Below are 26293 nucleotides of genomic sequence, written 5' to 3' on the forward strand. Positions count from 1 at the left end.
AAACGGGCTCCGCAGGTATTATCTGCCTTCCATTAATTTCAACCACTCGAAGACCATCAGTCCCCCAGTAACAGTAAAATGACAATCAGCCCCCCCCCCAGTAAAGAGACCATAAGCCCCCTCCATTAAAGTCACCATCAGCCCCCCACTCACAGTAAAGAGACTATCAGCCCACCCCCAGTAAAGTCACAATCAGCCTCAGTCCCCCCACCCAGTAAAATTACCATCAGCCCCCTCCAGTAAAGTCACTATCACAAACAGAAAGTGTGCTTACTCCTGGGGAAGGAATAAATAAGGAGGTATAGAAGAGGACTACAAGTTCTAGCATGTCCAGACTGTTATGTGATATCAGAGGCCATTACAGGGAAGAGGTATAAGAGGAGAGGACTACAAGTTCCAGCATGTCTGGACTGTTATGTGATATAAGAGGAGAGGACTACAACTCTCAGTTCTCACACAATCGCTAACAAACTAAAGAAAAAAATACTTACCCTGCCCAGCGTTAATGGCTCCTCTCCCTCCGTCCGGCTCTTCTAGTGGGAAGTGGTGGGCGGTATTTGTAGCAGATGTGCGTGCGTGCGTGCGTCACGTCTGCTACAGTGTCGGGGGCTGAGCTTGTAGAAAAAAAAAGTGGATGAGCAGAGTGTCACGGCACCCCGCTTGGGGTCCACTGGTTTACAGGTACAGCGCCGTACACTTCCATAGTGGCTGTGCCTGGAATTGCAGTTCTGGTCCAATTCAAATGAATGTGACTGGTAAACCGTTATGAATGCTGCAGCCCCTTCAGTCAGCTGATCGGCGGGGCTGCTGGAAGTCGGACCCCCTCCGATCTTATAATCACGACCTATCCTAGGGATAGGCCATCAATATAAAAGTCCTGGAAATCCCTGCCATTTCAGTGATCTCTTTTTGGGAAAGTTGGGTGAAAATTAATAGGTAAACATTACAGATCCCATTAAAGAGGTTACCCAGCATCTTCAGACTCCTGATGGGTAAGGGCCCTTTTACACCAGCCAATTATCACAGAACACTCGTTCCCGATCATTGCCCTGTGTAAACTCGTTAATCGGCTGATCGGAGCGTTTCTGCAGCAGAAAATATTATCACTGTCGGCAGCACATCTCGGTGTCTAAACAGGGAGACGCGCTGGCGACATGATAATGTATGGGGACGAGCTGTCTCATTGATTGGCGCTCGTTGTTACGGCCAAAATGGGCCGGTGTAAAAGGACCTGCAGTCTACCCAGTGATACACAGCAGTATGGGAGCTGGGTATGGAACTAGTAGTTATGCCATTCAGCGGCATGGGAAAGCTGGGTGACAACTCCAGTGGGAGCTTTTCCCAACTAAAAAAGGGCTGAATAGAATTTCTTACATGAGTAAAAAAAAAATTATAAATTCTATTTACTTTTTTTTAATATCTTAAAGGGAAAGGCCCTTCTTAGTTATTGGCTGAACTTTCACAGCAGTAACGCCATACATCACCGGAGCATATTTCTATTTAATAAGAGCCGCAGGCGGCGGCCCCGCTCCATCCTGTCATACCGCTGATTGAGTAGACGCAAATAAAGAAGACACTGGCTCATAAGATTAAAGAAGATTAAGAAATGCTTCAAAACAATTTTTAGAAACCAAATTAAAATCACCCAAATCACTCAAAAACACAGACGCTGGAAGTCTCCGGGGAAAATAAGAACATTGCGGCAAAATAATCAACTTCCTTTACTGCTAAAAACGGAATTAGATTTTAATGAACCATTAACCGTAAAACACTGAAAAATATATTTTTTATAAACCTTTATAAAGAAGCAGAATCCCGGTATATTATGTTTCGACCCCCGCTGATTCCCATCTTAAAAAGGGGCCGCAGCAGGTTCCTGTACCCCTTCTAGATTATCTGGAGGTTTCTGTGATTATAGGGCCGGTCTCGGACTAGCGTAATACGGTGTTCTGGCTATTTGGGGTCATTAGACCCATGTGGTTGGGCCAGGATTTGCACCCATAACGCTTAGCGTAAAAATGCACCTGTATACGCCCGTCTGAAACCGGCCAGAAAGTCACATTGTTTTTATACCGAATTTTAACGGTCAGTAGTGTGAGAATTGTTCATTTCCAGTCATGGAAGGGGTCCAGGGACTAGCGGACGTCCGAGATCAGGGACTTACAAATACTATACGTCCGACAACAATTAACTGTAATTCGCGAAGAACAGTTTCCATAGCAACTAGTCCACCACTTCAATGACACCCGGAAACGGCAGGATGGAGAATAAAAGAAGTGACCTGATTGGCTGCGATGGGGAACTACAGCTTTCTTTTTAACACTAAGGGGCGGAGCTCCATCAAAACTAGTGCAAGGCAAAAGTGGAGCAGTTGCCCCTAGCAACCAATCACGTTGCGGCTTTCATTTTCCACGGGCCACATGGAGTTCAAATCCGATTGGTTGCTATGAGCAGCTGCTCCACTTTCCCTGCATCAGTTTAGAGAAATCTTCCCCTTGGTGCCATAAGCTAAAAGACATTCAGGCAAAATGTGGAGCCGCTGCCAATGGCAACCAATCAGATCCCGGCTTTCAATGTTCCTGGTGAAGTTGTGACCCATGGTGGTTTTTTTTAGTCACGGATGTGTTATTGGCTCCTCATGAAGGGAAAAGCTGCATTTTTGGCTGTAAAGCATTTTTTGTGAGGGAAATGTTATCTACATTACCGGGGGAAAAAAACGAAAACGGAAATTGTAAAATTTGTGAGAAAAATAGCGTGAAGTACTGGTAGTCCTACATAAATAGCAATTCCCTAATGTCCCCCATACCTGAAGAGGCGATCCAATAATAAAGAAAGGAATCTGGGCGAAGCCTCGCTGTAAACGAAGGGTCAGTTCACACCGATTTTGATGTGAAAACTGCATCTGAATCTGCGCCAAAATCACCCCTCATTTTGATTTCAATGAGAGCCAGAGGCGCATTTTATCCCGGGCGGCTTTTGACCGCTCGCAAGGGGGAAAAAAAGGCAACATGTCCTTTCATGCAGTGGTTTCCGCCTCTGACCTCCCATTGAAATCAGAGGGAGGCAGAAAAAACCTGTGACGTTGGTTTCTGAGCGCGCCCCCCCCCCCCCCGCCATCCGCCATCCTTGCATTAGCTTCAATGGCTGTAGGTGAAAAACGCAACAAAAAATGTGGAGAAATAGGGGCAACAATCAGCGTTGCTCGGATATTCCAATAAAGACATATTGGGGAATTGCTTAGTCTTACAATAAATTTGCCATGTGGAAGGAACCGGTCGGGGGCTCAGGTTAGAGCGGTTATCAATAACGCACCACCTTACGTGACCCAGCTGATAATATATAAGGCGGCTGTCATTCAGCCATAATGCCGGTCTCCATTACCCGCCGGGTCAGCCACAATCCGCAGCATCAGGCATTGTCTGAGGGTTAAGGAGTTAAGAGACAAAATGGCTCATTTTGTTTTTCTTCTTGGCTAAGTCCCTGGCCGGATCTTGTGCTAACATCTGCCATGTATCATCGTGTAATCCTCCTTTTCTCCTTCCTCACAAACTACCGCAATTCTGCTTTACCCTAATCTCTAAAGTGGACAATAACCATTAAACCCCTACCTGGTGGTGGGGCGGATTAGAGGCAGGCGGCAGGCTTTTTACTCGATGGGATTTAAGATATAAGGAGAGGGGAAAAAACCTTCCCAAGACATAATCCAGCAGACTAAAAGTGACCCAATTCTTTTATCGGAAGGAGCGCTCGGCAGATTTCGGCTGTGATGGGAAGGGGCCAATGACAACTGCGAGACCACTTACAGAACAGGGTGGCGCGGAGATTCACACGTTGGCAGCCAATAGCAGCGGCTCCGATTATAGGGAAAAGATTTAACTCTTTCCAGGCTTGTTACCAAGCAATAAAGCACAAATCTATTAGACAAGTGAGGACAGATGACTTATTTGTAGCATAACAACCCAAATGTTGCAGCAGGTCCTATGGAAATATTCCCCTACAACGTACCGCTGGCATCACCGGGCATAGCAAAGGTTGTACTTCCTACAATACAATGTTCAGAGCCGTATTCACTCTACGTGGCGCCATATGGTACGGAATTACCTCCATAATACATACACCGACTGTCCTAGTCACGTATTCAGAGGAAGTACAGTGCGGTAACATATTACGGATTTGTACAACATCAATCTGTAACACCGTCATGTAACGGAGGCCAAAGTACAAAAAAATGATACCCAAACTGATAAAAAAAAAAAAGGCAGCCAGACGCCATATAAATATGCGTACCACTGTCAACCCACGAAAATGTCTACAACTTTTATAAACGTGGTCTAAGACCTTTTCACCAAACCATATATCTGCTCTCCCAGTAAGATTTGCGATTCCAGGGTGTGGGAAAACTGGGTGACAACCGTTGTGGGAGTTGTACAGTCGCCATAAGGGTCGTCACCCAGCTTTATCAGAGACGGATAGAACTAAAACTGCTCAAATGTCCGCGTCCTGATACAGGATGTTCCTTCACCCCAAAGGAGGGTTGGAGTAGTCACTGTTGTCGCACATTGATAAATACAGAGATTCACTTAAAGAGGCTCTGTCACCAGATTTTGCATCCCCTATCTCCTATTGCAGCAGATCGGCGCTGCAATGTAGATAAGAGTAACGTTTTTATTTTTAAAAAACGAGCATTTTTGGCCAGGTTATGACCATTTTTGTATTTATGCAAATGAGGCTTGCAAAAGTACAACTGGGCGTGTTGAAAAGTAAAAGTACAACTGGGCGTGTATTATGTGTGTACATTGGGGCGTGTTTACTACTTTTACTAGCTGGGCGTTCTGATGAGAAGTATCATCCACTTCTCTTCAGAACGCCCAGCTTCTGGCAGTGCAGACACAGCCGTGTTCTCGAGAGATCACGCTGTGACGTCACTCACAGGTCCTGCATCGTGTCAGACGAGCGAGGACACATCGGCACCAGAGGCTACAGATGATTCTGCAGCATCATCGGCGTTTGCAGGTAAATCGATGTAGCTACTTACCTGCAAACGCCGATGCTGCTGCAGAATCATCTGTAGCCTCTGGTGTCGATGTGTCCTCGCTCGTCTGACACGATGCAGGACCTGTGAGTGACGACACAGCGTGATCTCTCGAGAACACGGCTGTGTCTGCACTGCCAGAAGCTGGGCGTTCTGAAGAGAAGTGGATGATACTTCTCATCAGAACGCCCAGCTAGTAAAAGTAGTAAAAACGCCCCAATGTACGCACATAATACACGCCCAGTTGGACTTTTACTTTTAAACACGCCCACTTGGACTTTTGCAAGCCTCATTTGCATAAATACAAAAATGGCCATAACTTGGCCAAAAATGCTCGTTTTTTAAAAATAAAAACGTTACTGTAATCCACATTGCAGCGCCTATCTGCTGCAATAGCAGATAGGGGTTGCAAAATCTGGTGACAGAGCCTCTTTAAAGGGGATGTCCGGGAGAAGAATAAGGGTGTTTTTTTCCACAGAAACAGCGCCACTCTTATCTATGGGCTGTGTCTGGTATTATAGCTCATCCTCAAGTAACTGGGGTTAAACTGCAATACCAAGAATAGCCTATGGAAAAGAGTGGCGCTGTTTAGGAAGACAAAAAAGCAGATCTATTGGCTTAATCCCAGACAACCCTTTAAAATGAATATAGTCATCTATACGTTTATCCTGCATATAGACCTCTTATGGGGAGCAGGAACGTCTGTCCCGATGTGGTTGTTGCGGAGCGCCATAGTAATTAATGTAGGCTCCTGTATGGAGACTACATCATTATTAAATTCATTTTACGCAGTTATAATTAGGACCCGCCAGACCATTTTCGCACCATGCCGGATTATGGGGTTCTGGAATATTGTAATTTTATTCAATATTATTTAAAGAGACACTCCAGCGATTTTTTTAAATAATTGCCACAGTGTGTACAGTACACCTGGTAAAAGGATGGGCAGGCCATTCTCTTACCGGGCACTTGGTTTTAGAAATATCCCGGCCTCAATGCGGTCACGTGCCTGGCCGATTCATACAGCGTCTGCTGTGTGGATGGGAACTCGGTTACTAGACATCCCTAGGAGTCTCACATTGACCGTCTCATAGCGATGCATAGAGCAAGACACTTCCGGTTCTCACAGCTGACGCTGTATGAATCGGCCGGTCACGTGACCGCATAGCGGCCGGGATATTTCTAAAACAAAGCGCCCGGTAAGAGAATGGCCTGCCCATCCCTTCACCAGGTCTACTGTACAAACGGAGGCAAAAATAAAAAAATCGCTGTAGTGTCTCTTTAATGTATTTATTGGAATTGAGGGGTACATCGTATTGATGAAGTGTCGCTTATCAAAATATAGAGAATTTGGGGGAGGGGGCAAATAGTAGGAGGTCGTCTAGAGGAAGGTTGAATTCTAGAAATTAAAAGGATGTAGAAAACAAAGAAACCACATCTTCAGGTTTGTAGAAAAGGAAAGAAAATATATATATGGATTTCACCGGCCTCCGGCGGCCTCCATCCTCTGACCCTTCTCCAGAACAGCCAATATCAATTCAATTATCGACGGGCTATTTTTTTTTAGAGGTCGCACCTTTAAGGGCGTTCCCATAACTCAAGGAGCCGGCACGATGTCAATAAGAATGCCTGGCCTGTTGCTGTAAATGGCTTTCTGTGTAATCAATGAATAACAGTATTTCTAAAAATCAAATAATGAGGCCGAGCGTAGGGAGAGCGGGCGGCGCTCAATTACAGCGCCGTATATTACCGGTGAAAGGCTACAGAGCGGTCTCAGCGCTGGTGATTCACGGCCTCTCAAGGGGTGAATAACACATCCAGGCTGAAGGAAGAATGACTGGTGACCGATAGCTGAAAACTATACAAAAAGGTTATAAGGGCACTGCCCGCCTCCTGGCACACTCGTACCTGCAAAAACTGTATGCTGTTACTACGTGTGGCCTTACCCTTCAAGGGGGTTTTAGGACTTTATCAATTACAGGTTATTCACTGTATAATCAAAAGTTATGCAGTCTTCTAATATGCTTTGTGTATCAATTCCTGATGGTTTTCAAGTTGAGCTGTAATACCAGACCTGGCCACTGAACAGTAGTAGCGCTTTTTCTTGAAGAAAAATCAAGTCTCATACAACCATTGTTTTTAACATTTTGAGGCAATTCCAACTACTATAATCATGTTTAATCCACTATTGTATGAGAAAAATCTGACCGCTAGCCCGATCCGGCGGGTTGACCAGTGTACGACCAGCTTTATAATGCAGTTGTCCCCAACACGCGTCTCTTCAGCTGTAATGGTACTACGACACCCAGCATCCCTGATCTTAAGACGTTTTACGTGCAAAGTCATTAAGTTACTAAAAACTTACCAGTGTTTGCCAGGATATCTGGTTGTACAGCGGCCTGTACCGTGAGGCTATGAAACAGCTTCCAGAGGGAACACGGGTATCCTCTCAGCTGTGCCCTGCTTCCCTGGCAGCCGACCCACTCCACGTGGTTTGTGAGGTAGATTCCAGAGATCTAAAAAAAATATGATATTATACATAAGGACTCAGCAACCAGCGGGCGTCAGATCTCCTAGATCATGATGAGCGCAGTAAAATTCCTGTAATCCAGCATCTATGGGATCTATCAGGCGGCAAAATGATCAAATTCTAGATTATCGGATGATCATGGAAAAGTATAAAAAACGAGATTTACATTCGTTAAGCGCGGTCAATTCCTACGCATTTTACGGAATGATCCAACGACAGTGAGAACGTTCCAGATCCAGGGACGTCACTTAATCTTTTAGTGAATAGAGAGATGACTCACCCGCATTTTGTTGTTGACCAGATCCAAGATGGCGTCATAAGGGATCTTGTCCAGCGGCATGCTGACAAGCCACTCCTGCAGCGTTTCCAGAAGTTTAACCACATGGGGGCGCCCTGGGAACAACTGGATGAAATGAAGAGCGTGAACAGTCAATGAAAAGAGAAAATAGAACTTCACAGTAAAGAAATGACTAAAGTTTATGGTAATTAATGGGTTATATTGTTTGAACTGCCGTCTTTTCTTTACGTAGGCCCCCGGACAATAGGCTGGCTATGTGGGGTTATGCCACTGGGACCCCCCCCCCCCCTAAATTTTCTTCTATAAATTAGAACATCAGGTATTAAGCTGTAATACCACATACAGCCCATGGACAAGGGTGGCGCCGTATCTGGAAGATAGCAGTCATGTTTTTTTTGCTTTCTACAACCCCTTTAAACTGAGGCGTTGAATCGGGCTGTGTGTTTTTGCGCTGTATAAGGGCCGGCAGGAAGAGACAACAGGATCTTCCTCTTTACGGCGTAACATTTTGCTGAACTAAATGAGGACATTGAGACTTATCTGCTAAAAGCATTAGAGAGTGGAGACGGTCGTAACATGACAGGCAGATTAACACTACACTTTCTTCAAGGAATGAGGACAGACACAGATTTGTGACCCACCGCCTCATTGCAGGAGTGCGTTCAGCCAGGCGTGCAGACAACAAGCGACACACATCAGACAACGCTCTGCCCTCCTAGAAACCGCGGGCAACAGATGTAACCAGATCCGACTTTATTCTACACAACCATGAGGCAGAAGCAACACATTTTAATGGAAGCTTCGGAGCGTCTTAGGGTATTGTTCATATGGCCTATTTTCAGCCGATTTTCGGGCCGTAAACGCCCCCCGAAAAACGGATGAAAATACAGGGGCTGAACTGAACGCCTCCAAACATCTGCCCGTTGATTTCAAATGGGAAAAACGGCTGAAAATCAGGCTTTCCCTTGAACAGCTCCGTATTTTACAGCCGTTTTTTGTTAAGAGTGTGAACATACCCTTAGAGGAACACAAGAGAATCGCTTCAACGGCAATTGCATAATATTACAGACCGTAACTTCTCAGAAGCTTCCTACTGTCCATCCCAAGACCACTGCGAAGGGAACTCCGGAAACGACTCCTGGCAGACAGTAGTAGTAGCCGCCATCATTGTATCATGTAATTACTATTTAAGCAATTCTCTAATATAAGGCCCCATGCACACAACCGTAAAATCGTCCGTAATTATGGGCCCATTCATTTCTATGGCCGACGGACACCTTCGCGTATGTCTACGGGAGGGTGACATGTCCTATTTTTTTATTTTACGGACCGTGCTCCTATACTTTATAATGGGAGCACGGCCCTTAAAAACGGTCGGCTGCCCGTGCCCATAATTACAGTTCGTAATTACGGGCACGGTTGTGTGCATGAAGCCTAAATCTGTAAAGAAGAGGCGAACTCTAAGGCCTTATTCAGACGAGCGTATTTCGCATCCGTGTGCCGTCCGTTTTTTTCACGGACACCACACGGATCTATGAAATTCAATGGGGCTATTCAGACATTGTGTTTTTCACGCAGCGAGTGTCTATTGCGCGAAACTCACTGCATGTCCTATTTTGGTGCGTTTTTGCGCACCACGCAGACCATTGAAGTCAATGGTTGCCTGAAAATAACGGACAGCACGCGGACGACTTCTGGGTGCTGTCCATGTTTTTCACGCACCAGTTGCTAAAGAAATGATGAGGAAAAAAAAATAATCTCCAGTTTTTTATGTTGATGTAAAAAGTGCGTGACATACGAATAATGTACTCGTGTGAAAAAACGCAGACGTGCACCGTACACGGACGTCACAGGGAACTGCAACCCAAGAAAAATGCTGCGTTTTTTACGTGCACAAAACGGCGATTGATTTCTGTCTTTCTGGCAGCAAAAATATCACCGTCTGCTGTAAAAATACCAGATCCCCAATGGACCCCATTAAAAAGTAAATGGGGTCCGTCCTTGGAAGTCATGATACTGATGAACAAACCCTTCCAGTGAAAACAGAATGTGCCACTCAGGCCACCTAAGGACGCTCATACATGAACGCCAGTGTTTTGTGGCACGAGTGTATAGCAGGCGGTAAGTTGCGCCACATATTATGTAGCTTGCGCCAGTTTGACAAAGTAGCATAATTTAATCCACAAATGCTGCAATTGTACGGGGGCGCAACTCGGTTTTAGGGTATAGCCTAACATGCCGAATGGACTCCCGGATTGCCCAACGTGGCTGTGGCAATTTGTGCAAACACTAGCTTTTTGCGCTGAAATGTTGTGACTTTATTTTTACGCTGCCTCCGACACTTCTATAAAAAGCGGGCGAGGATTATCAGAGGGGTTGGGGCCATAGCAGCCCAATAAATTGAAGCACCCATGTTTGTCTAACCCTATAAGAAAGGAAACACTGGCACCGCTCAGGCTGTCATGGCATTCTGGCTGGGAGTTTTTGTTCTGCAGCAACTGGACAGCCATAGCCACAAAGCATGGCACTGGGCTGGCTAGGGTCTATCATAGTAATTTTGGGAAGCTGCTTAGAGGGCGTTAGGTGCCACTGGAAGAGATGGCATTCAGTATAGAGGAGTATTGGCAGATAATGAAATGCAGCACTATGCAGGTAGAAGATGGCTGCCAGTGCTAGTGTCGTTGTGGGATAAAGGGGGAGACACATAGGCCCCTACATAGCAGTGCTCGGAGACTAACTGACCTTGTACAGGAGGGTGATTAAATCCTTGAAGGTTTTCAGCTTCTCTCCTTCCAGAATCTGATGGGTGGCAAGCTCCACACGCAGGAGATAATGTAACGCAGACTCCAGATCTGCTGCATACAACTTAGACCTAAAAAAAAATGAGGAAAAATGTAATATTCAAGTGATTTTTTTTGCACAAACAGCGCCACTTTTGTTCTTAGGCTGTGTCTGGTATTGCAGCTCAGACTAATTCACGAGTGTAGCTGAGCAGCAAAATTTCACACAACCCATGGACTTCGATGTTGCCGTTAGACTTTATTAAGTCTTGATGAAATACGAATATTCAATGTATTAATTCTTTATAACGTTCATCACTGGCAGGAGAAATCCTAGGACAATCTGGCTACGTGTCAGCACTGTAGGAGCAGCCTTACTTGTCATAGTCCTTCCAGGGTATGTCTTCCTCTTTGTCCTCCTTGGGAAGTCTCTCTGGTAGTGCTGAGTGAGCTCCGGCTTTCTTCCTTACTCCCGGCAAGGACTTTAAATGAGAGGAGAAGACGGACCGCAGAGGCTTCACACTGAGGGGCCGAAGGAAAAAAACCAAAAGCACGGATGAGGTAAAAGGTGCAGGTAATGGATTACAGAGACAACCGAGAGCGGCGATAAGTGACACTCAGTTATCAGAACGGGCCAATCAGAGCTCAGCTTTCATTTCTTAAACTGCTCTGGAAAAACAAAGCTGACCTGCAATTGGCTGCTTTGGGCAATAAGGTCAGTTCTTCTATGAGGGTATGTTCACACGGCAGCGTCCGTTACGGCTGAAATTACGGGGCTGTTTTCTCCTGAAAACAGCTCCGTAATTTCAGCCGTCATGGCATGTTGAGGCGCTTTTTCGCTGCGTCAATTACGGACGTAAATGGAGCCGTTTTTCCATGGAGTCAATGGAAAACGGCTCCATTTACGTCTGAAGAAGTGACAGGCCGTTCTTTGACGCGGGCGTCTATTTACGCGCCGTCTTTTGACAGCGACGCGTAAATTTACGCCTCGTTGGAACAGACCAACGTAAAACCCATTGCTTTCAATGGGCAGATGTTTGCCGACGCTATCGAGCCGCATTTTCGGACGTAAATCGAGGCGAAAACGCCCAAATTACGTCTGTAAATAAGCCGTGTGAACATACCCTTAGACAGTTTTCATAAACGGGACCGTTGTTCCTGACCATGTTCCGACTAAAGGTGTTTTTGGGACAGGCCATCAATATTTGATCGGCGGGGTCCCTCTTCTAACCCACTGCACCCCTGCCTATTAGCTGAATGAAGGGACCAGCGAGGTCGCTTCATTCAGCGGATCGGCGGGTGTTGGGCCCCCATCAATATTAAGGGCCCATAAAAACACCCAATTTAACCTTTATTGGGGAGATATATGATATCAGGTATATGGATCGTCAGGTCTTCTAGTTCCCCAAGAACTTCTGACCATGGAGCTGTAATATGGCACTAGTGGATGGGCCCCTACTGTACCTCAGATTTCGTATGGAGGCCTATGGAGTTTTTTGGGCATTGTGGCCCGCTCCATCGTATGTCGTGTTACGTTTTATACTCTCCTAGCACCGTAATACAACGTCTGATAACATGCAATCTATACAATTTTTTTAGTATGAAATCAGAGGCAGGTGGAGGTCCAGCAGAAAACTTGTTTGGGAGCCGTATCACAGCTGCATAAGGCGGTATACACAAAATATAAAAAAATCAAAATATATAAAAACAAAAAAAAATTTGGGGGGGGGGATTTGAACTAGGGGACACTCGCCAGATCTCACACTGAGGTCTGATTCTCCCGGCATCATATAAATATTCATCGGTTCAAGAGACGCCTAACACATAAGACAAAGGGTAAAATATGTTTATCACCTATCAAACTGATTAATGATTCCGGGTCACCAGAGATCGCGCTGGTCACAGGGTGAGTCTTGGTCCCCCATGCGATTTACAAATTCCAGCTGCAATTTATCATGTCAGAGGCTGTATTTAACAGCATGACTGATCAGTAGCTGCGCCCTGAAGAGACCGGGTTATATGAAGAAGCATCAAACGCAGAATAAACCTTCCAATGCGAGACCATTCTGCCATTTTATAGGATTTGAACACACTAAATCCAGATGTGACTGCAGAAAACCCAACACCTCACTCCATGTCATAGGGGTCCAGGAAGCTGAGATATGGGAGCTGTTGGGTGGGCACCTCACACTGTAGAGCGGTCTTCACTGCCCCGTGACATGGAAGGACCACTGGAGCTTTAATTTCCCTGACTAAAAAATAACAAGCTCGGCACTGTCAAAGTGAAATTGTGACCACCCCTCCCCGTGCAAAGATTCTATCTTGAATAGGAAACCATCAAACAGCACCCCATGCCTCAGCAACATTGGAGATATTGAGGATAGATAGAAAAATTGTCCCATTAAATAGCGTTCGGATTATGCTTTTTGGAGTATAATCTGTGCGGAGATGTAGTCATCGGCCGGTCGTATGTGTTCTATTTCCAGTTTTTGTAGAGCTGTGCCACTATTAAAAGAATATGTTCATTCAACATGGTCTCTCGTGATATGTCATAGCGTTTTCTTTCTCAATGTACCTTTTGAAATGAATGGAAACCCCAAGCAGAGATGCCTACTCGCCCACAGGGCATACATGAGGGCGCTCTACTTCAGTGTGGAAACATCTTCACCTTATATCTAAGTAGGCATACTATACAACAGACATACACAAGTGGTGGGCATGGAGAGGACGGAGGGAGTGTAGAAGAGTCCGTGTATAATTGTATACGGAATGTGACTGGTTGACTAACACTCAGCTCCCTAATGACAGACTATGGTTGTAACTCCAGTAGGAAGAGCAGCTCTGGAGAATAAACTGCAGTTCTAACAAATTAAATAAATACTGTGCAGCCTATTGCCTTACAGAGGTTGTGCCTTCAGGACAAGCCCTGTCCATATGCTCTATTAGAGTATATGGATGTCATAGAGGGGGGATCCCAATTTAGGACTACCCTCTATAAACCAAAGCGGAGAACTGCTAACAAGCAGCAGCTCTCGCTCGGGAGGACTAAGGCTGTACATGTATTACTATATTTCTCCTTCAGAGGACGCTGCAGGTGGTTCACGGTTGCTTTCCCTGCCAAAATCAGCGGTTTGTTGGGGGTCTTGTGAGCTGGACGATATGCAAGGGGTTGTCTGTAATGAGACAGCCCAGGGTTTTCCCTTTATAGATGGATAAATGTCTGATCGGTGGAGTCCGGCTGCGAGAGATCCCCCTCCATTATAGTGAACAGGAGATCCAGAAACAGCCAAGTCAGACATTTCTAGAATCTCCAATGAAGAGACCACAAATGTTGATAGTAGTGAAGACCCCTACAAGCCAAAGCCGAGAATACAACGGAAAGTGAGAGTGAATTGTAGCGCCAATATGGAGGCGGGCTGATCAATAGGTACAATGTTACCGTCACGTAACACTAAACTGTGCTCGGAGAACACATGCTGCGGCCTCCATTTAAAGGGAGAAAAGCTCCTTGTATCTCTTACAGACACTTAGGTACTTACATGTTAATTAATCCATGTGAAGCGTTCGGGTAGATCAGGTAACATGACGGAACTGAAACAATACCGAGCTTCTCCAACGTGGCCTTGTCTGAATTCAGGGCCCTCCGCACCGCAATGTACTCAAACTGCATCAAGTCTAAGATCACCTACAGGAGGAGAGCGCAGAGTTAAGTCATGATCAACATGGTACAAGACTGAGCTTCAGGAGAATAACCTCATCCAATTAGAGGGCACACGAGAGAGGACCGGTCAGCTCTCCTGACATCGCTGTATTAGTAAATTAGCCTGGATTCTGCGGCCGCTGCACCAGGCGAAACAGGGGTCGTCATCCCCCCCCCCCCCCCTCCGTTCTCGATATATGTGCGAGTCCCAGAGCTGGGGCTCCATTTATCAGACATTTATGGCAAATACTATGGATATGCCATAAATGTTTAAGTTGGGAATACCCCTTTAAAACAACAATTCTGGAGCATTTTTTTCTCACAAATCCGCACTGTCCCGTTCCTCTGCTATTCCTCCTGGAAATGCATGAATAAACTGCCCACAACATTGCACTGTTATTCCTCCTGGAAGTGAATGAATAAAATGGCAACATGGTATTTACCATTCTCTATGTCAATTGGGTGTGTCCTTGACCCATCAGGACTGTTTGGATAGTATCAGAATGTGTATAGGTAATGGTTAACACCCAGTTGTCAATTTAGTCATACATTTCCAGGAGGAATAACAGAGGAATAGCACAACGCAGCTCTCTAAGAAACAATTATTGTATACAACGGACACATAAGTAAGCCTATGTCTACATGAAAGGATTATAGACACCAATTTGTTATTACGCTAATGCATCTGAAATTTAAAAAAAATGAGCCTATTACTGTTCTGTGTGTGTAGGTCCTAGGCAGAACTGTGTCTCCATAGTTAGACTACAACCAAACCCAGTGTAGTCTGATCCTGTAGTCATACTCCCTTCCTTCCGTCCCCTACTTCTTGCTAGAATACAGACAGTAGAAGGGGAGGCAGATGTGCGCCTGTGTGTGAACCTGGCCTAGCAGAGAACCCACCTCACGTCCAACATACGACGTCGTGCTCTCAAAGATGATGGCGGTGTAACGGGGCTCTTTCAGGTTAAGAAGAGAAGTAATGTCACTCGAGCTGAAAAAAAGAATAGACAGGTTTCAAGATAAACTCTAGAGAGACGGTGGAAAGAGGACACAGATCCAAACCATGTGCAACAGGTAACGGACAATTACTTTCTTCTCTTTATTTCAGTTTTGTACCAGAGGGAATTGTTCAAGGGCCCTTAACCTAAAGGACGAAGCTTAGAACAGACCAGCAATATTAGAGTTGCTAATATCAGTCACGCATAGGGATGTTAAAGGGGTATTCCGCCAATAAATAGGGGCACATTTTAGCATCCGTATTACATACGCAGAACCCGGACCTCCTGCAGTTCTAGTGAACCGGATTTAGATGTCCATAGTCCAGTTCAGAAGAACCACAGAAGGTCTAGGTGCTACATTGCGGCCATAGATGTAGAATGTGCCATAACTGGGTGTCCCACCTATCGAGAGAACAATTTGGTAATCCAGAGTTGTGGGGGGGCTCTGTCTGGACTTCACACCTTCAATGGGATGACCGGCAGGATCAGCAACATCATAACCCATCAACACTGCACAGGGTATGGATAGAAGAACGTAAGAACATAGTCTGACAACTAGACAGATAAACATTTATCAATTGTGGTGCAACTACAACTCTCAGCATGCCCTGCCAGCCTCCAACAAGGCATTGCAGGAGTTGTAGCATATGCTGTAAAGCACAAGAAAAGCAATACATCAGCTCACCTGATTGGCTGGAAGGGAGGACATGCCGGGGGTCTGTGCTCAGCAGGGAGGCCCTCCAGGTAATTAATGATGACCTGTCGGACCGTCTGCACTTCTCTGTCGGCTTCCGCTAAACCACAAAGATCAGAACATACAACTTTACAATTCATGAGATAACCTGTCCCCATCCATATGTATCACTATTGATCCCATTCTCGCTTATTGGTCCCTGCGTCCGCCCCTGCTGTGTGCGCTCATGTCAACTACCAGGCCTTACCATTACCAGTTTAATGTATGACGATCATAGGGCATTTCATCCAAAAATCACCAAAACCCTTGAGTCGCCCTCTATTGAGGGATTATTAAAAATTGTATTCAGCCATTTCTTAGAGAGGCCCTTAAAGGAGTTCTCCACTTTGGAAAATCCCTTGTTGTTAGAAAGGTTTCTTGACACTAAGCAGATGACAACGTGTTCCCCCTGCTGGGACCACCAGCGATCTGCTGCAATCTGTGGGAAAACCTGGCAGCAAGGGTTCAATTTCCCTGCAGTGCCACCACAGGGGAAATTAGGCATTACACAGTGCTCACTTAAATCAATAGGTTGTCTGTGTAATGCAGGACAGGACAGGTCCTCCAAAGCAAGAGACGCTCTTTATAACCGCTCTCTACTCTGGCCAAGAGATGAGGATCCTGGACAGAGGACCCCCCCTCTATTAACTCAGAATTACCTAATCGGGCATATGAAAATTGGATTTCTAAACTGGACAACCCTTTAATAACAAATATTCCAGGTTATCCAGCACTACAGGATGAGTGAATTTGGCACTGCTATGCAAGTTTGCCAGTCAGGAGTCTCGGAAAGCTGGGTGAAGACCCTCATTACACCTCCCACAGAGTAAGTTGTTCAACCTTCCTGGAGAACTGAATACTAAATCTATCATTACAGGAGCATCACTGCAAAACTGGGTGTCAGTCAGGCGTCTGGCAAAGCTGGGTGACTGACCACTCAAAGGCTTTCAGCACAGTAGTCATTATTAAGCATTGTTCACACCCCATATATATTCGATATTTCCAGTGCTGCTTGAAAACTTACCTTTGTAGGTTTCTCCTTGTGAAAAGTCTTTTGTAAATGCTCCAAAGAACTAAAAGAGAAAATATTGTAATTGTGAAATACATCAGAGAATCCATTCAATTAAAATAGCAAATGTCAAAAGTCTTCATGCCTCTGACCCCGGCCTAAACAAAGTCTGTAAAAGAGACGATCACTGCACCGGAAACCTGCCGCGTGGTTGTCACTTCCTGTCCCCCATAAAGGAAGACGCAGCTCAGCAGGCGAACCTCAGATATCTGACTAAGGCGCTGTTCACATCTACACAGATTGTCACATTTGACTAAAACAATAGGTCAGCATGCGGCGCTATTTTTTCCGGTAAAAAGACAGACACCACAAGGGAAAACGACAGACCTCACAGGTGATAAATATCTGATCACTAGGGGTCCGACTGCTGGGACCCCCACGGATTAGAAAAACAGGCTTACCTTGTCGTTCTCGGAAGCCCCATAGGAATGGAGCGGTAGTGCGCATGCTCGGCCAGTGCGCCATTCATTTCTATGGGGCTGCCTAGCGCTATCTTTGACAGCCCCATAGCAATGAATGGAGCTGAGAATACGCACTACTGCTCCATTCCTATGGGGTTCCCAGGAATGGCAAGGTAAGCCCGTTCTCGGGATCAGTGGGGGTCCCAGCGGATGGGTCATAAACATTGATTATGGGAAAACCACATTAAAAAAAAAGTTTCAGAAGATTCTATATATATATATATATATTTTTATTATTTTTTTTAATTAAAGGGGCTCTCCACTTTCAACCACCATGTCAACTCCGGTGTCCCTCAATCAGAGTTAACAGAGAAGGGTCATTGTTCTGGACCCTCATCTTTTAGTCAGAGCAGATATCAGCTACAAAGGTCTTTCGCTGTGGAGGACCCAGGACGCCCGTTCATTATATGGACAGCCCATCTTACCCTTGGGGGACCCTTCTAAACTAATCAGACATACCGTTTAAATCCTCCTTCTAAGTGGCAGCCCTGGTGGACTGAATTATAACAAGTAGTAAATAAGAAAGGGAGGGCGCTACCTGGGTTCTGAAATTGAAGAGGAGGGGGCAAAAAAAATCTGTCACATATAGGACTGCTGAAGTACCAGATTATCAGAAATGACAAACCACTGGACATTATAGAAGATATAGGTAATATATATATAGTGGGATATTGACGCACAGCCATTTATAGGGGACAAGTGATGGTATCCGGTAAATCCCCGTTAGTCTGGCATGGGTCTATATTTAACTCATTAGGGATCAGCAGGACTATTAGGGACTGGATTCCTGAAGTTTTACTATATAGATAGACTATTATCATTTTAGATGCATAAATTTTGGCTCAAATTTTTGACCCCAAAAAAAAAGTCTACTATCCAGATAATCAGCTTGTTACACATATAGGACAGATATAGCTACTTTCTTCCAGAAACAGCGCCACTCTCGTCCAAGTGCTTGGTCAGGAAATGCAGTTCAGCTCCATTCAAGCAAATAGGTCTGAGCTGCAATACCAGACACAGCCAAGGGACAAAAGTGGCGCCGTTTGTAAAACTACCTGTATAAGGGAAAAATTGTGATGTGGAAGGTAATTTTCTTAAGGAGATGCAGGCAAAAGAGGACGAGGATGGATAAAGCAGGCACGGAGAACCTACCCGAAACGTTGGATAGAACTGGACACCATAATCTTTGCAGATGGCCGTATTCTCCTCATCGGCGCAGTTTAACACTCCGATCCTTATTGCGGGATCCCAATCTGAGGGAAGAAACATTGTGAGCGGTATTGGATTGTTAGATCACATTACAGTTATAATACCCTGTGCCTCTCCCATATGTTATTCTACAGACTGGCAACCCTGTATCGAATGCCCGCAATCTATAAACTGATCTGTGGATGGAGTCGGGTTGCATGTCGCTGTATAAGTACAGATAATTCTTCCAGACTTATCTATGTAGAAGTTTACTGAGCGGAGAATCCACAGTAACCCCTGAAAGGGCCGTCCATATGTTCACAGGTTACACAACATCACCCATCCTCCAATAAAGAGAAACATGATCATCACGGCGCTGGATCACAGCGTGGGCAGTTGCTCAGGGGCCTCCTCCAAAAGGGTTTAAAAACTTATGTAATGGCGCCATCTATGGCATTATTCAGAAAAAGTTATTATTTGGGCACTGTACAGCCCTATAACGAAAGCATTATATGTTGGTAGTACGTGGGCACCGTATGGCACGATTATTAAAGTGGAACTCTAGTCCTGTTTTATAACATAGTTTAAACATAAAAGAAAAAAAGGTCACACAAGAGAAGAGGCCAAGTCTCCGTGACCCCGCGCCGCTCTTCACCGTAGTCTGAGGTTACTCAACCCGACAATTTATAAAAGTGACCACGGCTTTTATCACTGGTATTGCGGCACTACATGCCACTTCCGTCGGCTTTGTATTAATATATTATAGGATTATATTTTACTTATTGGCAAGGACCCACATACCGTGATCACGACTTTATAGCGAATCCCAAAACGCATCACAACCTCATCAAATGATGGAAAACTTACTTCTCTATATGTTATCCTATCGTAAGCCTTTATGGCAGATCCGCAGGATACGGGGGACCCTCGCCTATCAGAACGGGGGTCTGAGGACCATCAGAGCGCTCTCCGTAACTTCTAGACTTTGACAGATCAGACTACAAAAAATATGGATGAAAACGACCCCCTGCTCCGTGCCAACTCCCCCTCATGGCAAACCTCTAGTTCCTGCCGATCTGCCGGGGAAACGTGTGTGACAGCTGAGGGAAGATGTCAGTTGTAGCAGACGAGCTGACAGATGAGGAAACTGGAGGTATCGGAGGACAGATGGAAGGCTATTCAGCCCCAGACAAAGGATCTAACGGACTATTCTACAGGCACAAAGTGATGCGAACTGGAAGAACAAAAAGAAAAAAAAAAAAAAGTTTGGCTTGAGGGTGCGGAATGCGGAGTCCTTTCACTTCTTGCCCTCCACACTCCTCCTCCCCCAACTGCAGCCCATGTCCTTAAATGTTAATGTGTCCTGACAATGGCGCACGTCTCTGGTGGCACGCCTCAAAGTACGGCAGATGGTACGTGGGCTCCCCTGGACGTGAAGAAGACCTCACATCTCCTGCTGTACGGAAGTCACATGAGGAGTAATTCCACCGGTTATAGATCTACACACGGATGGAAAGACATGAATTTAGGACTAAGGCTGGGAAGAGATGGTGTTAACCCAGGAGATACAACTAAATGATGAAATGTCTGGCTGCAATGGGCACCGCCACCTCGTATCTGATGACCATGATAATTTGACCAGTCAGAGCAACAGTTGGTTCATCGGTGGCAGCAACTGGTGTATGGATTCATGGCCAGAAAGCAGCTCTAATGAACACGGAGCAGCATGGCTGACCATAAAGGACAGAGGAGATGGTACCTGTTCCCAGTCTCCTGCATAGAGCCAGAAACTACCACAGTGACGCTTATCTCCGCTGCCGCTGATTGGTCAGTCCGAATTACTTGTAGAAAAGGACAGAGCAATCCAGAAACAATAGGCGAGTCACCTTGGACAACCCTTTTTTGAGGCAGCTCCCCCAGCGGTAAGGTCTTCGCATGGTCTGGCTGCTAGAACCCCTGGCAATCAGAAATCCACGCTGAGGGAAACTGCTCCCATGTCCAAATTTCCAGGTGTAGTATTACACAGTGGCCATTATAATACATGTCAGGCTGTACCCCCCGCCCCAGAGCGAGCGTTTACATCGGCTCCCCCCTGGTTAATAGAGGAAGGTGTCAACCAGGGGAACCCATCTATAAACCCAAAAATTGCAGTAGTTTTTTTTTGGGCAGGATCCGGTTATCCCTTTGTGTCGTCAACACATTGTAATACAGTGACAAAAATGAAATGCGGATGTATTTTACCTAATAAATGTTGGAATACATCAGGCCCAATGTAGGATAGATTCAGAGTATACAGGCTCTGAAAAGCCCATTCATTTTCTCATACATCGTAAGAAAAACAAGCCAGTGGGTGGTGTGACCCACGTGGTCCCGCACGATCACTCCGCTAATTGGTGGCATTGAAGGCGCCACAGACGTAGTTCAGAGCGGCCAATCATCAGAATAATCTACAATAACCAAAAACGTCACAACCAGATTTTTAAAGGGGGTTTTCTAAGTGCCTTGGTGCCCAAGACAGATGGCAAAAAGTACCCTCCCTTGCCCTCGATTATGCTCACTTTCCCAACATTATACATGTACTTAATTTTTTACGTAGGGATTGCCGCTGCCCCTTTATTCTGCTGGTGGGGATCCTGTAAACACCTTTAAATATTAAACTTCTGTCTGCAGCTGCCACTAGGGGGAGCTCACGGCATAGGAATTTAGCGCCCATTGAATTCAATAATAAATTAGGATGCAGTGAACTAGTCAGAGGGAGGTTTCTGGGTGCTAGGGTATCCCCTCTAAGGTCTGCCCATGTTTCCATTCTGTAGGATATTAAGATCTATTGTACAACGTGAGCCGCTCTGAGCCGTGATATACATGACATGAAGGCTGCGCAATAGTCATAATAAGAGCAAAGTGGATTCTCTGCTTGCCAGCGGGCGTGTGCGGGCATCTAATCACCGGCACTAACTCTCTAATGACAGGTTATATTAACGAGGGATTAAAAAAAACAGAGCAACCTTCATACTGCAGAATGGAAACCTTTACCTAATGTGAGAAGCACGAACCGCAGCAACAGGTGAGATCAACACGACAGGTGACCGCCCGCTATTTATACCTTGTAGATAACGTACGCCGCGACAAGGACGCCAATTCACCTCACACGAGGAACTGCTGGAGCATAAAGCCAGTTCATGATTTTCTGATGTCATAAGATACGTGTGAGGAGGTGACATTGGTGAAGTCTGATCCGGGACCACCACAGATTTCTAGTATGACAAGACTGTATAGAGATCAAACCCCTTTGGCACTGCCCAGAGATTTCTGGAATTAAAAATTTGCCAACATGCTAAAGGGACCATACAGTATTGGATAAATGTCGACCAAACCCCTTTAAGATTTCAGGGTGAGCGCTCCCGACCTACAAGATATATATAGTCGACTCCACTATTGATTCCGCCGTTAAACCGGAAACCTGCCGGAATGGTGACGAACAGAAACCATTAGCGATGTTTCCGTCACCATTAATATCAATGGTGACTAAAACGGAAGCTGTGATATCAGTTTCACTTTCCGTTGCGGGGTTCACCCGATGGAAACCTCCGACGGAACCCCGGAAAGGAAAGCGAACACTGATGTGAACAGGCCCTAAGTCAAAAGTAGGCTAAAAAAAACAATGTGCAGGGGCTTTATCTCCCGCTCTCTACTGAAATAAACATGGACACTGCACAGATCCGCGAATACGGGTCATGGGACCCCTGTTCTCCCGACAGGTGGTGGTCTCAGAGGCGAGATCCCCAACTATCGGACATTAATAGCATATCCTGAACTGCAGTATCATGTATGACAACCGCCCATACAAACAACCACCCGTACCTGTGCAGACAACGTATAGGACGCGGTGCTCGGGGGAGCGGCATGGCCCCTTTGTTATGCTGATCTGCGGGGGAAGTCGGTCAAACATTGATGGACTACTAAGGATAAGCCATCAATGCAAAGGTCCCAGAAAACCCCTTGTCCAATATCCATTGAAATCAAGGGCAGCGTGCTTAGAAGGTTGCGTTAGATTTCCGATAGTAGTAATCTCTGAGCAGTGCCAAAGGGGGTGTAACCTTTCTATAGAGCTCTATCATATGGGAAATCACTGGCGGACGGCGATCATAGACATGAGAAATACCATCTCCTCACATGTATCCGGGACACATCAGAAGAACATTTTGACCCTTTTCAGCATCAATCACGATTGGAAAACAAATCACAACCAAGAAACAGCCCCATCAGATGAACAAGAACAGCGCCTCCTTGTGGAAGCCTTAGGGTTATGTGGGGGCTCAGTTACACAACGATATCTATATAAAGTCTCATGAAACCCAATCTCCACCTCATACTTCATCAATCAAGGCTGCGCCTAGAGGGCACAACTGCACCCACTCAGGGGTCTCCCAATCATTGGGCTGGAAAAAGGCCTCCTATGTCGCTACTACATGTGGGCCGGTCAGCAAGCAAAATGGGGGTCACATGACTGACTGGAGACGTAACATATAGAGAACAGCGTGTAGACTGGAGGTGTGAGATCTGCCTCTCCTGGTTTTACATGTTCATCAGCTCTGACCAAGAACGTACACAAACCCATGTGGCACATTAGATGCCGTATACCGCACGCAGCACGACCTGTCGCGTGGCCTCACACTGTGCTCCTCACCTCTACTACTACTGCGCCAATCACATAGACCATGGCGCAAAACTAGTCTCTCCAAATCTAGAAAGTAAAATCATCTACTCACCAGTGGACACTACATAACACCCCCCCCCTCCTCTTCCAGGGGACACTACATAACACCGCCCCTCCTCTTCCAGGGGACACTACATAACACCGCCCCTCCTCTTCCAGGGGACACTACATAACACCCCCCCTCCTCTTCCAGTGGACACTACATCACCCCCCTCTCCTCTTCCAGGGGACACTACATCACACCCCCCCTCTCCTCTTCCATGGGACACTACATCACCCCCCCCCCTCTCCTCTTCCAGGGGACACTACATCACACCCCCCCCCCCTCTCCTCTTCCAGGGGACACTACATCACCCCCCCCCTCTCCTCTTCCAGGGGACACTACATCACACCCCCCTCTCTCCTCTTCCAGGGGACACTACATCACCCTCCCTCTCCCCTTCCAGGGGACACTACATCACCCCCCCTCTCCTCTTCCAGGGGACACTACATCACACCCCTCTTCCTCCTCCGCTGGACACTACATCACACCCCTCCTCCAGTGGACACTACATCACCCCCCCTCCTCCAGTGGACACTACATCACCCCCCTCCTCCAGTGGACACTACATCACCCCCCCCCTCCAGTGGACACTACATCACCCCCCCCTCCAGTGGACACTACATCACCCCCCTCCTCCAGTGGACACTACATCACCCCCCCCTCCAGTGGACACTACATCACCCCCCCCTCCAGTGGACACTACATCACCCCCCCCCTCCAGTGGACACTACATCACCCCCCCCCTCCAGTGGACACTACATCACCCCCCCCTCCTCCAGTGGACACTACATCACCCCCCCCTCCTCCAGTGGACACTACATCACCCCCCCCTCTTCCAGTGGACACTACATCACCCCCCCCCCTCCTCCAGTGGACACTACATCACCCCCCCCTCCTCCAGTGGACACTACATCACCCCCCCCTCCTCCAGTGGACACTACATCACCCCCCCCTCCTCCAGTGGACACTACATCACCCCCCCCTCCTCCAGTGGACACTACATCACCCCCCCCCTCCTCCAGTGGACACTACATCACCCCCCCCCTCCTCCAGTGGACACTACATCACCCCCCCCTCCTCCAGTGGACACTACATCACCCCCCCCTCCTCCAGTGGACACTACATCACCCCCCCCTCCTCCAGTGGACACTACATCACCCCCCCCTCCTCCAGTGGACACTACATCACCCCCCCCCTCCTCCAGTGGACACTACATCACCCCCCCCCTCCTCCAGTGGACACTACATCACCCCCCCCCTCCTCCAGTGGACACTACATCACCCCCCCCTCCTCCAGTGGACACTACATCACCCCCCCCCCTCCTCCAGTGGACACTACATCACCCCCCCCTCCTCCAGTGGACACTACATCACCCCCCCCCTCCTCCAGTGGACACTACATCACCCCCCCCCCTCTTCCAGTGGACACTACATCACCCCCCCCCTCCTCCCGTGGACACTACATCACCCCCCCCTCCTCCCGTGGACACTACATCACCCCCCCCTCCTCCCGTGGACACTACATCACACCCCCCCCTCCTCCCGTGGACACTACATCACCCCCCCCTCTTCCAGTGGACACTACATCACACCCCCCCCCTCCTCCAGTGGACACTACATCACACCCCCCCCCTCCTCCAGTGGACACTACATCACACCCCCCCTCCTCCAGTGGACACTACATCACACCCCCCCCTCCTCCAGTGGACACTACATCACCCCCCCCCCTCTTCCAGTGGACACTACATCACACCCCCCCCCCTCCTCCAGTGGACACTACATCACACCCCCCCCCTCTTCCAGTGGACACTACATCACACCCCCCCCCCCTCCTCCAGTGGACACTACATCACACCCCTCTCCTCCAGGGGACACTACATAACATCCCCCCTCTTCCTCCTCCACTGGACACTACATCACACCCCTCTTCCTCCTCCCCTGGACACTACATCACACCCCTATTCCTCCTCCGCTGGACACTACATCACGCCCCTCTTCCCCCTCCACTGGACACTACATCACACCCCCCCTCCTCTTCCAGGGGACACTACATAACACCCCCCATCCTCTTCCAGGGGACACTACATAACACCCCCCCCCCCTCTTCCAGTGGACACTACATCCCCCCTCGGCTCCCACGTTCTCACCCTGTACATCAGAGGCCAGGGCCTGCCAGGTGGGGGCATAGTTGATGCAGTGTCCGCACCAGGAGGAATAGAACTCCAGCAGCCAGGCAGAGGATGAGTTATACAGAGCTCCGTTCACCAATTTCCGCTCCAGTATGGAGATCCCGGCATCCTGCGGTCTATACAGCGTCTTCTCCGCGGCCTCCAGCAACCCGACCCCGGCCAGGAGCACCAGCAGCGCCGCTCGAAACCCCGGTACCCCGAAACAGCCGGCCATAGCTACTGTGCAGCCGACCTCTCACCCCGTGACGTCATCAGCTACAAGGGGCGTGGTTAATGCCAGAAGGCGGAATGAACTCGCAATAAACCACGCCCTGTCACGTCCTCATCATCGATATGTGACGGTCGGAGACTCGTCCATCAACAGACCACGCCTATCTCACCACAGTCTGCTCCATCTGCTGCTCCGTTATCAGCTCCCCAGCAAACTGCCAAGACACACAGATTAACCCCTGACGGGACAGGGGCTCAGAACAGCCACGTCCTCATCATGGGACCAGTCATATGTCTATGTAGAGCTCTAGATCTCTGTAAAGCTGCGGCTGAAGGGTACGATAGT

At 47.3% G+C, this 26293-nt stretch overlaps 1 protein-coding gene across 1 annotated transcript in view; it reads right to left on the reverse strand.

Annotated features, from left to right (window-relative positions):
• Positions 1-26023, reverse strand: part of QSOX2 (quiescin sulfhydryl oxidase 2) — a 38048-nt gene extending 12025 nt beyond the window's left edge. The window contains exons 1-10 of the mRNA XM_075835167.1: positions 25696-26023; positions 18754-18854; positions 17096-17144; positions 16024-16132; positions 15241-15331; positions 14180-14325; positions 11019-11162; positions 10603-10732; positions 7843-7965; positions 7398-7548 (exon numbers count right to left, since the gene is read on the reverse strand). Of these exons, the coding sequence (XP_075691282.1) occupies positions 7398-7548; positions 7843-7965; positions 10603-10732; positions 11019-11162; positions 14180-14325; positions 15241-15331; positions 16024-16132; positions 17096-17144; positions 18754-18854; positions 25696-25951 (1300 nt within the window). The 5' untranslated portion in view covers positions 25952-26023. The remainder of the gene's footprint in view (positions 1-7397; positions 7549-7842; positions 7966-10602; positions 10733-11018; positions 11163-14179; positions 14326-15240; positions 15332-16023; positions 16133-17095; positions 17145-18753; positions 18855-25695) is intronic.
• Positions 26024-26293: the final 270 nt, after the last annotated feature.

This window comes from Rhinoderma darwinii, chromosome 8 (assembly GCF_050947455.1).
Source record: "Rhinoderma darwinii isolate aRhiDar2 chromosome 8, aRhiDar2.hap1, whole genome shotgun sequence".
Classification (NCBI taxonomy): domain Eukaryota; kingdom Metazoa; phylum Chordata; class Amphibia; order Anura; family Rhinodermatidae; genus Rhinoderma; species Rhinoderma darwinii.